The sequence below is a fragment of the Adiantum capillus-veneris genome, chromosome 21, assembly GCF_014529385.1.
Source record: "Adiantum capillus-veneris isolate H3 chromosome 21, ASM1452938v2, whole genome shotgun sequence".
NCBI lineage: Eukaryota > Viridiplantae > Streptophyta > Polypodiopsida > Polypodiales > Pteridaceae > Adiantum > Adiantum capillus-veneris.
The window spans coordinates 97,735,430-97,747,821 of NC_140951.1; the positions used below are offsets into that span (position 1 = coordinate 97,735,430).

General features: G+C 45.7%; 2 protein-coding genes across 2 annotated transcripts; both read right to left on the minus strand.

Annotated features, from left to right (window-relative positions):
• Positions 1-4,923: 4,923 nt before the first annotated feature.
• LOC147431406 (low affinity inorganic phosphate transporter 1-like) lies at positions 4,924-7,253 on the minus strand. The gene has a single exon (XM_086494023.1). It carries the CDS (start codon positions 6,594-6,596, stop codon positions 5,256-5,258), a length of 1,341 nt encoding a protein of 446 aa, XP_086350149.1. The 5' UTR covers positions 6,597-7,253; the 3' UTR covers positions 4,924-5,255.
• A 63-nt stretch (positions 7,254-7,316) lies between these two features.
• LOC147431407 (uncharacterized) lies at positions 7,317-10,907 on the minus strand. The gene is made up of 3 exons (XM_086494022.1): positions 10,835-10,907; positions 10,294-10,358; positions 7,317-10,143 (listed from the first exon to the last, which is right to left on the minus strand). The coding sequence occupies exon 3, from the start codon at positions 10,139-10,141 to the stop codon at positions 7,961-7,963; it is 2,181 nt and encodes a 726-aa protein (XP_086350148.1). The 5' UTR covers positions 10,142-10,143; positions 10,294-10,358; positions 10,835-10,907; the 3' UTR covers positions 7,317-7,960.
• Between the last annotated feature and the right edge of the window lie 1,485 nt (positions 10,908-12,392).

A 12,392-nucleotide genomic window follows, 5' to 3' on the forward strand; every position in this document is an offset into this window, starting at 1 on the left:
GGGAATGGGGGGAACACACCTAGCACACAACACAAGGCCTATAGCTCAGGGCATTCACACTACCCCTGTCCTCTCCAAAAAACCTTCACAAATTTACACTTTAACTGGCAGACCACTGTCCGCACACACATCCACGCACATCCACACTCACCACAAGCAAAGACACCACACGTTCACACTTGCCGAGATGAGCTACCCACACACATTTCCTAGGTCATTTTTAACCACACACCGTTGCCACGCACAACACCTCTCTCTCACTTCCATTCCGCACACCAAAATGGCCCGGAGGGCACACTTGCTCACACACGTCGGCACGCAACGCAAAAGCAGAAGAAGTAGAGAAGGGGGAAATGGGAAAGTAACACTCGAGAAACGGCTATGGAAGCTCAATCACCTCAAACAAACACCATACACAAGCTCACTTACAACAACGGCACACCCACTCGGTTGCTAGGAAAAAGAAACACACTCCTTAGGCTCTGTAGGCACACACCTCTGCACAAAGAAGCCCCACCAATAAACACCCTCTTATTCATTTGGATCTCTGCAACCAGCTCCCAAAAAGCCCTGGCCAAAAAGCATTTGAAAATTATTTAAAAACCCTTTTACTAGGGTGCCCCGTTCATCTTTAGAATGGGCTCTTTAGTTGGTCCATGTGGCACCCAAATTTGGCATTTTTAAGAGGGCGGTGCCCTTTGCTTGAGAGATGCTCTATCGGCTCCTTTTGCTTGAACTTGGGGGGGGGGGGGGGGGGGGGAGCACTAGCTGTCACAAACTGCTGACATGTCAAGCCACTAAAGAACAGAGGCAACCTGCAGATCTCGGCCGAGGGGCCTAAACCCTAGAAGTAGAAGAAGGAGAAGTAGTAGTAGAAGTTTTACCAACTTATAAAGTCTTGCTGACTGGCTTATTTTTAAAGAAGATTTCCCACTAACTTACGGGACCCCGTCCGATGGGGCCCAAGTGACCTAAAGAGATTAAATAAAGCAGGACCTCTCTCTCTCTCTCTCTCTCTCTCTCTCTCTCTCTCTCTCTCTCTCTCTCTCACACACACACACACACACACACACACACACACAATCCCGGAGCATGATGATGTGGCAACTGTACAGATGCCTGCATTTTTTGCGCTGACAGTGCCACATGGTAGACAATACGGATTTCCGTGTTTTGCGTTGATGATGTGGCAGCTGTACGGATTTGCGCAAAATGCGCCGGCAGCTTTTGGGTCAGTTACTTTTAGAGTTTGATGCTTTTCATGTAATTGCTTTTGAGAAGCCAAGGGACTTTAAATATGTGCCATGGGCTCATTCTCTGGCACACTTCAATGTGGAGATGTAGAGCTTGGAGTACCGGCTTTGTACTAAGTTCAAGCAATATAAAGAAATACCGAAAGGGATGCCAATGTTTGGGGCCAGTGCTCTCTTGGGGTGGAACTCCGCCACTCCCCATCTCGTGTGTCGTGCATCTCTTTCAGTTTAGTGTTATTTAAAGTGCTTAAAGTTGTTCAGTTTGATCTTTTCTGTTGGCACATGGTGCCCGTCTCGTGACACTAGCAATGTCGCTAGTGTCCCTTAGCACTTACATGCTTGTACTTCTCTCTCTCTCTCTCTCTCTCTCTCTCTCTCTCTCTCTCTCTCTCTCAAACTCACCCTCTCCCTCTCCCTCCCTTGCACTAGAGATGTCGTGGGGGGGGGGGGGGGGGGGGGGGGGGGGGGGGGGGGGTTTGGTGCCTTTTTTGCTTTCAAAAAACTTGGGGCACTTGCGACACCATTAGTGCCATCCACCAGCGCATGAGGCCATTGGAGGCCCCTAATGCCGACTATTGGCCAAAACCGCCACTCACCGCCCATTGGGCCGTCGCCCGTCGCCACGCAGTGCTCTGCACAACGCCACCAAGCTGGACACCATAGCCATGGCAGGAGGAAGCTTCTCCCCTCTCTCTACGTTGCCTTATGAGGCGTCACCCATTCTATATATAATGTACTCTCGGCGGTCATAGCGCGCATATGGGATTACCCCAATGCCACATGGCATTGCCTGGGGAACCCCTCCTATGTAGAGCCCAAAAACTTTCATCGACTCACATAAAAAAACCCCCTTTGAGTGCCTTTTTTAATCTTCTCCAATTTCCTGCTAGATCATCGGATGGACCACCTGTAAAGCCTGTGTAAATCCCCACCTTTTTGACCTTGAGTCCCAAGAGCCGCATCGTATTCAAAAACTTCCGCGACCACAAACAATCGGTCCAAAAAACGAGAAAAATTATCTGGCACCGTTTTACCGACAATCGCTCGTCTGCCATATCTGGTCGCCTGAGATGCTGATTGACAAGCCGCCAATTCTTGTTGACTCCACACAATGCACACTACCTTCTAGAACCTTGGCGAGCCCGAAAGAACTCTGGATGGCACATCTACCGAGGCGATCAAAGTGCCACACAACTGGCCTCGACGTATCTTCAACTGGCTACAACTTTCCCGTTCAAGCTTCGATTGACAATCTGGAAAGACTAGCATGCACCACAGCTCGAGCATTTCAAGTCTATCCATTGATTGACCATCCATCTCCACTTGCCCTATCCGTCGGGGATCTGCGAAGCCCTCCATCTTTGAACCCCCATAATTTTTACCTTGTAGCTTCGTTTGAGGCCCCGTTTGGATCGGTTTGTAGAGCACCTTGAACACCACATTCCAAAGCACCATTCCAACACTTCGGTCACCTCGATCTACAAACCTGATTGGCCCATTTTGGAGCCTTTCTGGCCCAAAAAACCACCTTAATCATACATTTCAACAATCACTTGCCTGCCCAGGTCCTCTGTACCTACTCTAGCACTCTATCCTGCACCTGGAGACACCCATAGAATTGCATTGCACTGCTCACAACACACACCAACTTTAGCTGCACCAACGTCCAAAGTCCTCTATTACAAAGTCATTCTCAAACCGAATTTTCCATGTTGTGTTTGTTACATTGGCAAGTTGTAAGCATAAGCAAGTTTTCTTGAAATGCTTTTTTACCCCATTTTGCTACATGGCTTTGGTTTCTATGCTTACATTTGCCCTTGTATCCATGATAGCTGTTTTCTTCCATAGGGCAATATTGCCCAACCCAAGAGACATTACTTGTAAGAATTGATCTTGTTTAGAGGGACCTTATGCTTAGTAGCGTGCTTCTTCTAACTTGTCTAGGCAAGCTACATCACCCCTTTAGTTGGGACGTACCTTGAGCAAATTTTGTGACAGTATGGTGCAAGTCACTTGTGCCTATAAGGTTGCTCTCGTGTGCTTAAGATATCCCTTTGTTAAGGCGGTTATGCCGCTAGCGGAAGCTAAATAGCGAGAACTCAACCAACAACAGAATTTGTCAGACGAGGACGGAGCTTGACCCGCAGGCGCATGGAAACAACTAGGTGGGTGTCAAATCACCTACTCGACCTTCTAATGACAATCACTACTAAGGAAATCAAATCTAAATTCTAAAATACGCAAGTAACTGAAATCCGTACTACGAACGAATGCTATACGAAACACGATCTAGAATCATTGAATCGATCTCAAACTCAAGGGGAAGTCTATACACTAGGTAAGAACAATACCCTAAAGACTTGAACTGCAAACTCAACCTATAACCACTCTGTGCGGTAAACGCGTATGAAGACAAGCCGAAATATACAGGTGACCGAAACTTGACCCCGATGGTACTAATGTGTAGCTCTACTCGTTGTGGTTCTATAGATATGCTGCACGCTCAATTCCGACACACGAGTTGGAAGAAAACTCACACCGAAGCTCGTAGGAACTTACCACACATAGAAGCCGATAGCGCGCACTCTTGGTATCTGTGCGTAGCTCTCGCCGTTGCTAACACAATGGCGGTGTCGCTTCTCCAATGGCGGCTCTGTAGCTCGCGTAGCAAGTAGATAAGACTCTCTCTCTCTCTCTCTCTCTCTCTCTCTCTCTCTCTCTCAGACACAGTCATGGCGCTCAAAAACTCACTTTGATTAATAATCCCCTCTTTAGGTTACAAAAACTTTGGCTTATATACCTTAGCTTTGGAGGTGAGAACATCTCTAACTAATTACATCAGCAAGTGAAATTACTTCGGGATTATAAGCTGGAAACTCAATTGAGTTCCGTTACTTAATGAATGGCTCAAATCAAAATTAATGTCGGAAAGACATTTATTACAATCAATGGTTACAAAATGATGAGTGTGAGTAAAAATGTAGGTGTGATCCTCTGCTGGCTCAACACTCCCCCCCCTCCGGAGAGAGAGTCTTATCTACTTGCTACGCGAGCTACGGAGCCGCCATTGGAGAAGCGACACCGCCATTGTGTTAGCAACGGCGAGAGCTACGCACAGATACCAAGAGTGCGCGCTATCGGCTTCTATGTGTGGTAAGTTCCTACGAGCTTCGGTGTGAGTTTTCTTCCAACTTGTGTGTCGGAATTGAGCGTGCAACATATCTATAGAACCACAACGAGTAGAGCTACACATTAGTACCATCGGGGTCAAGTTTCGGTCACCTGTATATTTCGGCCTGTCTTCATACGCGTTTACCCGACGGAGTGGTTATAGGTTGAGTTTGTAGTTCAAGTCTTTAGGGTGTTGTTCTTACCTAGTGTATAGACTTCCCCTTGAGTTTGAGATCGATTCAATGATTCTAGATCCTGTTTCGTATAGCATTCGTTCGTAGTACGAATTTCAGTCACTTGCGTATTTTAGAACTTAGATTTGATTTCCTTAGTGGTGATTGTCATTAGAAGGTCGAGTAGGTGATTTGACACCCACCTAGTTGTTTCCATGCGCCTGTGGGTCAAGCTCCGTCCTCGTCTGACAAATTCTGTTGTTGGTTGAGTTCTCGCTATTTAACTTCCACTAGCGACGTAACCGCCTTATCACCCTTTTTTAGAGCCTAGCTCCATGCACTATGTCAGATTCACACATTGTCAAGCTAGCTAAGCTAAGATTATGTTGTAAAAAATGTCCAATAGAAATTAACTATAATCAGCATTAAAATACATTATCATTGATGTCATTGGTCATATAAAAATTATCAGTAGCACGAGATTTAGCACGAATTGAAATGGTATACACCGCTTTTGTTGGATTTTGTCATTTGCAAGCAGTGATTAAATGCTGCTACCAGCTGATAAAGTAAGTCAATTTGATCTCCAACACAAAGGCAATGTGATATTTATTGTCAGAGTTAAGTAGTGTAACGAGGATTTGATGAATGGGCCTAATCAGAGAATGGCTTGCTCCTCATCAACATCAACAGAAGGAGGCTTGTTCAGAGACTGCCTAATACTAACTGCAAGCCGCGGTGAGTCGGCACCATCTTCGGAGACAAGCTCCACATTGTTTTCCCCAGAGAGATCTTCCAAGGAAAGGCCCATGGTCTCAGGCACGAGGAAAGTGCAATGAAAGCCTAGGCCATTGATGATGCCGAGTGGGATAAGGGCCGCTCTTACTCCCAAGCCCGTCGGGTAGCCAACCTCTTGATGCCCTTCTTTGCTACTATGTGCAGCATATAAGAAGCCAAATGCACCGACCATGGCACCTGCCTTCCCGGCTGCTGCTGAGATCCCATGACATGTCGACCTAAGTCGAGCCGGAAAGAGCTCTGCTGGTATTATGAAGGTGGTCGTGTTCGGCCCAAAATTAGCAAAAAAAAAGGTGAATGCATAAAGCACAATGAATGGCAGGTAATGACCCTCTCTCAAAGTGTAGTAGGGTATGGACGATGCAAACATGAAGGCAGTCATCATGGCAAAACCCATGAGCTGGATCGGGCGTCTGCCTATCCAGTCAATGGTGAGGACTGTGAACCAATAACCTGGAACCGTGGAGCAAAGCGCAATGAGCGCCTGTGCGCGGCTCATCCTAAAGACTTCCTCAAGAGCACTCATGGTTCCCGCTTTGGGTAGCCACCCCACTCCTGTAAAGACATCCTTTTGGAAGAGGTTTTGGCTGTAAAAGGCGATGTCAAGCAAAAACCATGTGCTTGTACTGCCCAACAAATGCCGGCCATGCCTCCTTGCAAACTCCCTAGAGAAAAGGCTGTAATTGTCAAACGCCCGTAACTTGTCCACTTTGGCTTGCTCCACTGCAAACTCAACAGCCAGCACCTTGGTCATGTCCAAGGCCGCCTGGTGCGCATTTCCTTCCACAAGAGCTGTGTACCGTGCCGTCTCCGGCATCTTCATTCGCCAGTAATACGTAACCAGAGCAGGAATGGCACCCAACATGAAAACAAGCCTCCAGACAATGTCTGCTTCCCGAGGAGTGGAGGCTATGGGGTCTTCATTGAATGATGGATGAGGGAATGCCCTGTTGAATATGGCGGAGACGATAATTGAGACTGTGGCGCCGGCAACAATGCCCGTGCCCTGCATTGCGAACACGGCAGCAATGAAGCTGCCACGAGTACACTGGTTGGCATACTCTGCCATGATGGTAGCAGAGAGAGGGTAGTCACCACCAATACCAAATCCCAGCCAGAAGCGGAAAAAACAGAGGGTTGTCATGACTGACTTCGCTGTGCGGCCGAACGAGAGTCCAGAGGCTATGGAGCATATGACCATGATTTTCAGAGTGGCACCATAGACTTTTTTTCTGCCATTTTGTCTCCAAGCCAGCCAAAAAAGAGTTGCCCGGCTAAAGTTCCACAAAGAGCGACACTATTTACAGCGGCCGACACATTGGGTGGCAGCGTTCCGGGGTGGCTGGTGGTGGGGTCATAGTAGTAGAGGCGACCAAGAAGCCTTAAGACCGTCGAGATGCAGAAGAGATCGTAGGCATCTGTGAAGAAGCCCAAGCCTGCAATAACAATGGCAGTAAAGTGATACCACTGGGTCTTGGCTCTATCCAAAGCGGATAGGACCTCGAGATGCCGACTGCTATCATCAATGCCGATACGCACCATAGTGATGCTCAATGAAATACTGCGTGCAGTGATGATGAGGTCCAAGGCAAGAGATATGAAAAATAAATGCACTACAATGTGTCACATTGCAGAGACGAATCCTTGGCATCCAATGATTACATGTCATTTATGGATGTGTCAGATGCTGTGGTTACAAAGACGGCCGCAACAAAATATTGTCAGGCCCTAATGAATGTGCATTGCGCGCATAAGAAGATTTAGAAATATTCTCATGTAGGAAAACGGAGTCTTTTTCAATGTTACTCCTTTTTCAATGTTTTTCATACAATGCATAACATCATGAGCTTCTGCTCAGAGGCACCACATACCTAGCTAGGTATGTGGTGCCTCCCTCATAGAAACTCATGATGTTGAGGTAAGTCACAATGTGGGAATTATTGTGAGAATTGTCCACTTCTTGTGAGGGTGTGAGAGTGCTCTCTCCCTCTCAGGCCTGAAAATTGAAGGCCACCTTGGAGTTTCCTCGGGAAGGCCAAAATCAACATTGGCCTTCGAACTTGAAGACCAATTGTGTCTTCAGACCTTCGACTTGCACCCCGGTTTTAAGGAGGGCCTTCGTGAACCTACGCCACTCTCTTAGGCCTTCCCCATGCATCCTACACTTACATTACTTCTATAGCTCTTTGATTAGTAAAACACTCGATTCCCAAAGTTATAACGATCATGCATTATGCATATGAATACTTTGTATATGTAAACAACTTAAAGCTTATGTTTAACCAAAGATAAGACATTTGACTACATGCCACATGGTACATTCTCAACGAAACAATCTACTATGACTATTATTGGCTCTCTTTACAACACATTTTATAAGTCATGAGAACAAACAATGACAATTTAGAGTTCAAAATAGAGTGCATAGAATAGAGCTATGACTCCAAAAACGTGTCAATACAAAAAAAGCTTATCGCATGTCAATCCTCTCAAAAATGCATAGTACATAGAATAGAACTATGTCTCCAAATGTCTGACTCTTCTCAACTTCATTCCGGCCCAAATTTAATAGACTGCATTCCATTCCACCTTTTCAAGGTCATGTGGAGCTGACAATGACAAAAACATAAGGTTCTCCAACGTTTTCGAGGTGAGACTGCTCCTCTCATCATCCTTGATGCGATTTTGTTTGGAAAACCCACGCTCACATGCGGCCGTACTCACCGGAATCACAAGTAATGCTTGCCACATTTTCATAAGATTGGGAAAGGATTCATACCAAGAGATTTGATCGCAACAATGCGACCATGCATCATGAAACCCAAAGCTTGCGTTTTCCTTATGCAATTGAATGCAAAAACGGTCTACCTCAATCTCACAAAGAAAAGAATTAACAATGGCATTCCCATCACTTCCAAATTTTGTGCATAAACGATCCAAATACCCTTTGTGGGCTTGCCCACGAATGCAAATATCCTTGTCAAAGCTCGTAGGACTAAACAATTTAGCTGCATTATAGAGTGGCAGATCATTAAATCTAGCATCAAGCCCTGCAATGAGCTCACGTATAAAACCTTGGGCAACTATAATGCATCCCTGCAATGAGTTTCCACTTGTAAGATCCTGTGAAAAAGAAGCAAAGCGCAAAACATGACTCTCCATAGAGCCATCCTCCTTTACATAGACCAACTCATTATTGGCATTGAGTCTTCTTATGAACTCCCTGTAATGTTTGCATCCATACCCAAAGTTATCTCCCAAATATCGCTTTTTGAATAGTTCAATGACCACATCCAATGCATTTCCAACATCAGTTATGTCTACATGATCACTTTGAAATCTTTTGTTGATCCCATTCATTTCTACAAGCACATCTGCCATAAAATGAATGAGAAATTGGATTTGAAACATCCGTGCAACATTATAAAAGTTCACATCGTTGAGCTTGAAATCGTGTAACAAGGCTGGCATCATGGTGACAAGTCTCTTCATCACCTTACCCCTCAACAACCATCTCACGGAATGGATCCTGAGAACCTCCAAAGGCTTGAGGCTAAATGCCTTTAACATGTTTTCCAAGGCTTGATGTTGTTGCACGGATCTGCCAACCCATACATGCACTTTGTTTGCAAAAGCATCCAAGTAACCAAACTCCGCAAAACTGTCACATGCATCGGAAACCACCAATGCTTCACGATGTGCTACACAATGCACACCAATAATGCCAGGAACCTTTTCACGAATTTTGGCGAGCACCCCATTATTGACACCACGCATGCATGATGCACCATCAGATGCAAATCCAATCCACTTCTCAAGTGGTAGATCCAATCTTTGAACTAGGGACATAAGCTCATCATACTTTGTTTGTGCTTTTCCATCAAGCAAAGGAAGAAGCGCCACAAATTTGCATGCAAAAAGACCTCTTCCCCCATCCTCTAAGAATGTAACATACACAACCATATGCTTCTCAAATGTTAGGTCTGTACTATCATCAATGAGAATAGAGAAAAATGGACTCTTCAATAGAGATTGCTTTAGAATCTCCCAATAGAACTCTTTTGCGGCTTGAATGAACTCCATACCGGAAGTTCGGTTTGTATATGCCGAATATTTATAATTGATAGGCATATTTGGGGTCCGCATATAACGCATAAAATCACATTGAGTATAGTAGAAGTTCAAAGGCATATCTTTCACAACAATGAAGTACATGGTTTGCATGACAGTTATTATACGTTGCTTTTCGGCATCTACCATGAGCTCCACATGCTTTTGAATAGGCAGTACATCTCGATGGGACTTAAGATCCCATCGTTGTGCAGCTTGTTTGTGAGCCTTGGACTCCGCATGCTTATCAAGAGCTTGAATTTGCACTGTCTTGCAACCTTCACGAGCAAAAGGGTTCGTAAACCCGTACTCAGAGCACCATGTGCACTTTGCTCTTTGTTTAACATCTGGACCAAAAGTTGGGTAAGCCCACTTATGTGTTTGGGCCCAATGAGGTAAGAAGGTTCGCTCGCTTTTTTTGTTGTTTTCAACCTCATCTACATTTACCTCTTGAATTGTATTTCCATCAACTACATTTCCCTCCCCATCAATCACTTCTTCATTCAAATCCACCCTAGGTCGCCTCATTCGAAAGTGATCTAGTGTTGTCTGCTTCTTGTCACATTTTGGCCTACCAATTCTTTGACCCACAATCCTAACAGCTTCTGAGACATCTCTTGAGTTCTCAGCCGACATACCTACATTGAAGGACTTGGTTTAAAAAAGACTTCTATGACTAGATATATCAAGGTCTCAAAATACTATAAGCAAGACTAAACATAACAGAAAAAATTATTGGATAATGAATACAAACAAATCCACTTTAACAAGAGTAAGAAGACATCTACCTCGTGACTTGGAGCTTGCCGAGTGTGAGTAGATGCTAAAGTTTTGAGATCTTGTTTTACGCTTCCTACAAAAACAATATAGCATACCACTTTGTCATCTCTCTCTCTCTCTCTCTCTCTCTCTCTCTCTCTCTCTCTCTCTCTCTCTCTCTCTCTCTCTCTCTCTCTCTCGTAACCTTTAGATGTTTGGTCTCATAGATCATTTCGACTTCTTGAAGACGTTAATATAACATTTCATTTCATCTCTCTCTCTCTCTCTCTCTCTCTCTCTCTCTCAACCTTTAAGGTTTCGGTCTCCTAAGTCATGTTGGCCTCTTGGAGACGTTAATATAACAGTTCATTTCATCTCTCTCTCTCTCTCTCTCTCTCTCTCTCTCTCTCTCTCTCTCTCTCTCTCTCTGTTCTATGCACAAGTTCTGACTTCTCTCTCTCTCTCTCTCTCTCTCTCTCTCTCTCTCTCTCTCTCTCTCTCTCTCTCTCTCTGTTCTATGCACAAGTTCTGACTTCTCTCTCTCTCTCTCTCTCTCTCTCTCTCTCTTACCCAAGGGCTCAAGCCCCGCTGCCTCAGCCTGACTCCTCTGTGGCGTCGTGAGTCTTCAGCCGGGAGTCGCCACTGCTCAGCCCTGCACGCTCGCGGCTTGAGACTCCTCAGCCCTGCAGGCGCACGCAACACACTGCCCGCGAGAGTCCGCGACTGGACTTTCCTCACCCGCGCGGCGCTTCCCTTCTGAGTTGGGGCTTCGAAGTTCAAAGGTAGCAAGGTTCAAAAGCGAATACCTCACGCTCTCTGGAATTTGCACGCTCTCGGGTTTGGGAGATTTAGCACCATCCAGGTTTCACACCTTTAGGGCCAACTTCCAAGCCATGGGCCATGGGCATCCGGCTATTTATTGGAATATTTTTCAAAAAAATTTGAAGACCCATGAAAAGGCAGGCCTTCAAGCGCAGCTCTTCATGAATTCTAGCCTTCCAATATGGAAGGCCAATTGCAGGCCTTGGGTTTCATTTGCAGCCATAGGAAGGATATGGTCTTCCTCTGAAGGCCCAGACGGCCTTGAAGGCCATTGCAGCCTTCAAATTTCAGCACAGCTCCCTCTCTCTCACAACACCCAGATGACCTAATGAAAATGTAGGGCGTGCGATGAGCATATACCCGTTGACTTCCGTACACAGGCAGCTGACAGGCTTCCCTCGTCAATATTCGTAGAATCCCAGTGCATATCCTTTGCTAGCTGCAGCCTACGACTACCTAGTCGTGCATCCCCGTGAGTCGCGGGCAGCACATCTCAAGCTTACGTTTAGAGTGACCCTTGCAAGTTTTTAATGTCGCATCAAGAGACCACAAACCAGAGTCTTTCTCCTTGGCATAAGTACTATTAAAATTAAAATTTTCCAAATTTGTAAGATTTTAAATAGTAGGCTTTATAGAGTGGAACATCCCAAAAGGGGGAGCCTCGAGGGGATAAGCCTCGAGGGACGATTGCATAGTACCGACTGTCAGGAATCGTCACCATCATACTTGACACACGCCTCTCTTCTCCTCCCCATCATTGCCTCGACTAGCCTCCCCTTCCCCTTCCTGCTGTCACCCCCACCCCAGCCCCCCCTTGTAGGGAGGATGGTGCTATGGTGCTCTGGGACGCCCTAAAACATGGCCTTGTTTCTGCCCTTCCGACTCCAAATCCTAACGCTATTCTCAGTGGCCAAGCAGGGTACGTCTCCTTGCAATGAGCCCCTAACCCCCTGATTCAAAGTAGACCCTTCCTGGTCCCATCAAGATCTTCGACCTTTGCTCCTCTTGGTGGAAATGTTGTCTTCAGCAATGTTCCACAACAGCTTCCATACGCTATTGTAGCCATGATGCCTCAACACAAACTACAAGGACATAATGTGCATGAGCCTCTCCATCCTTTTGATCCTCCAGGTAAGTTCCCAACTCACTCTGCTATGCCCTTTGAGCATTTTGAACAGGCTAATGTAGTTAATGCCACTCATACTGACATGCAAAGAAACCCCTCTTTGCATGAAGATAACATAGGGAATACTGCCTCAACAGAGAAGCAGAGTAACTCTCACAATTATCTTTTAGGAGATGACCC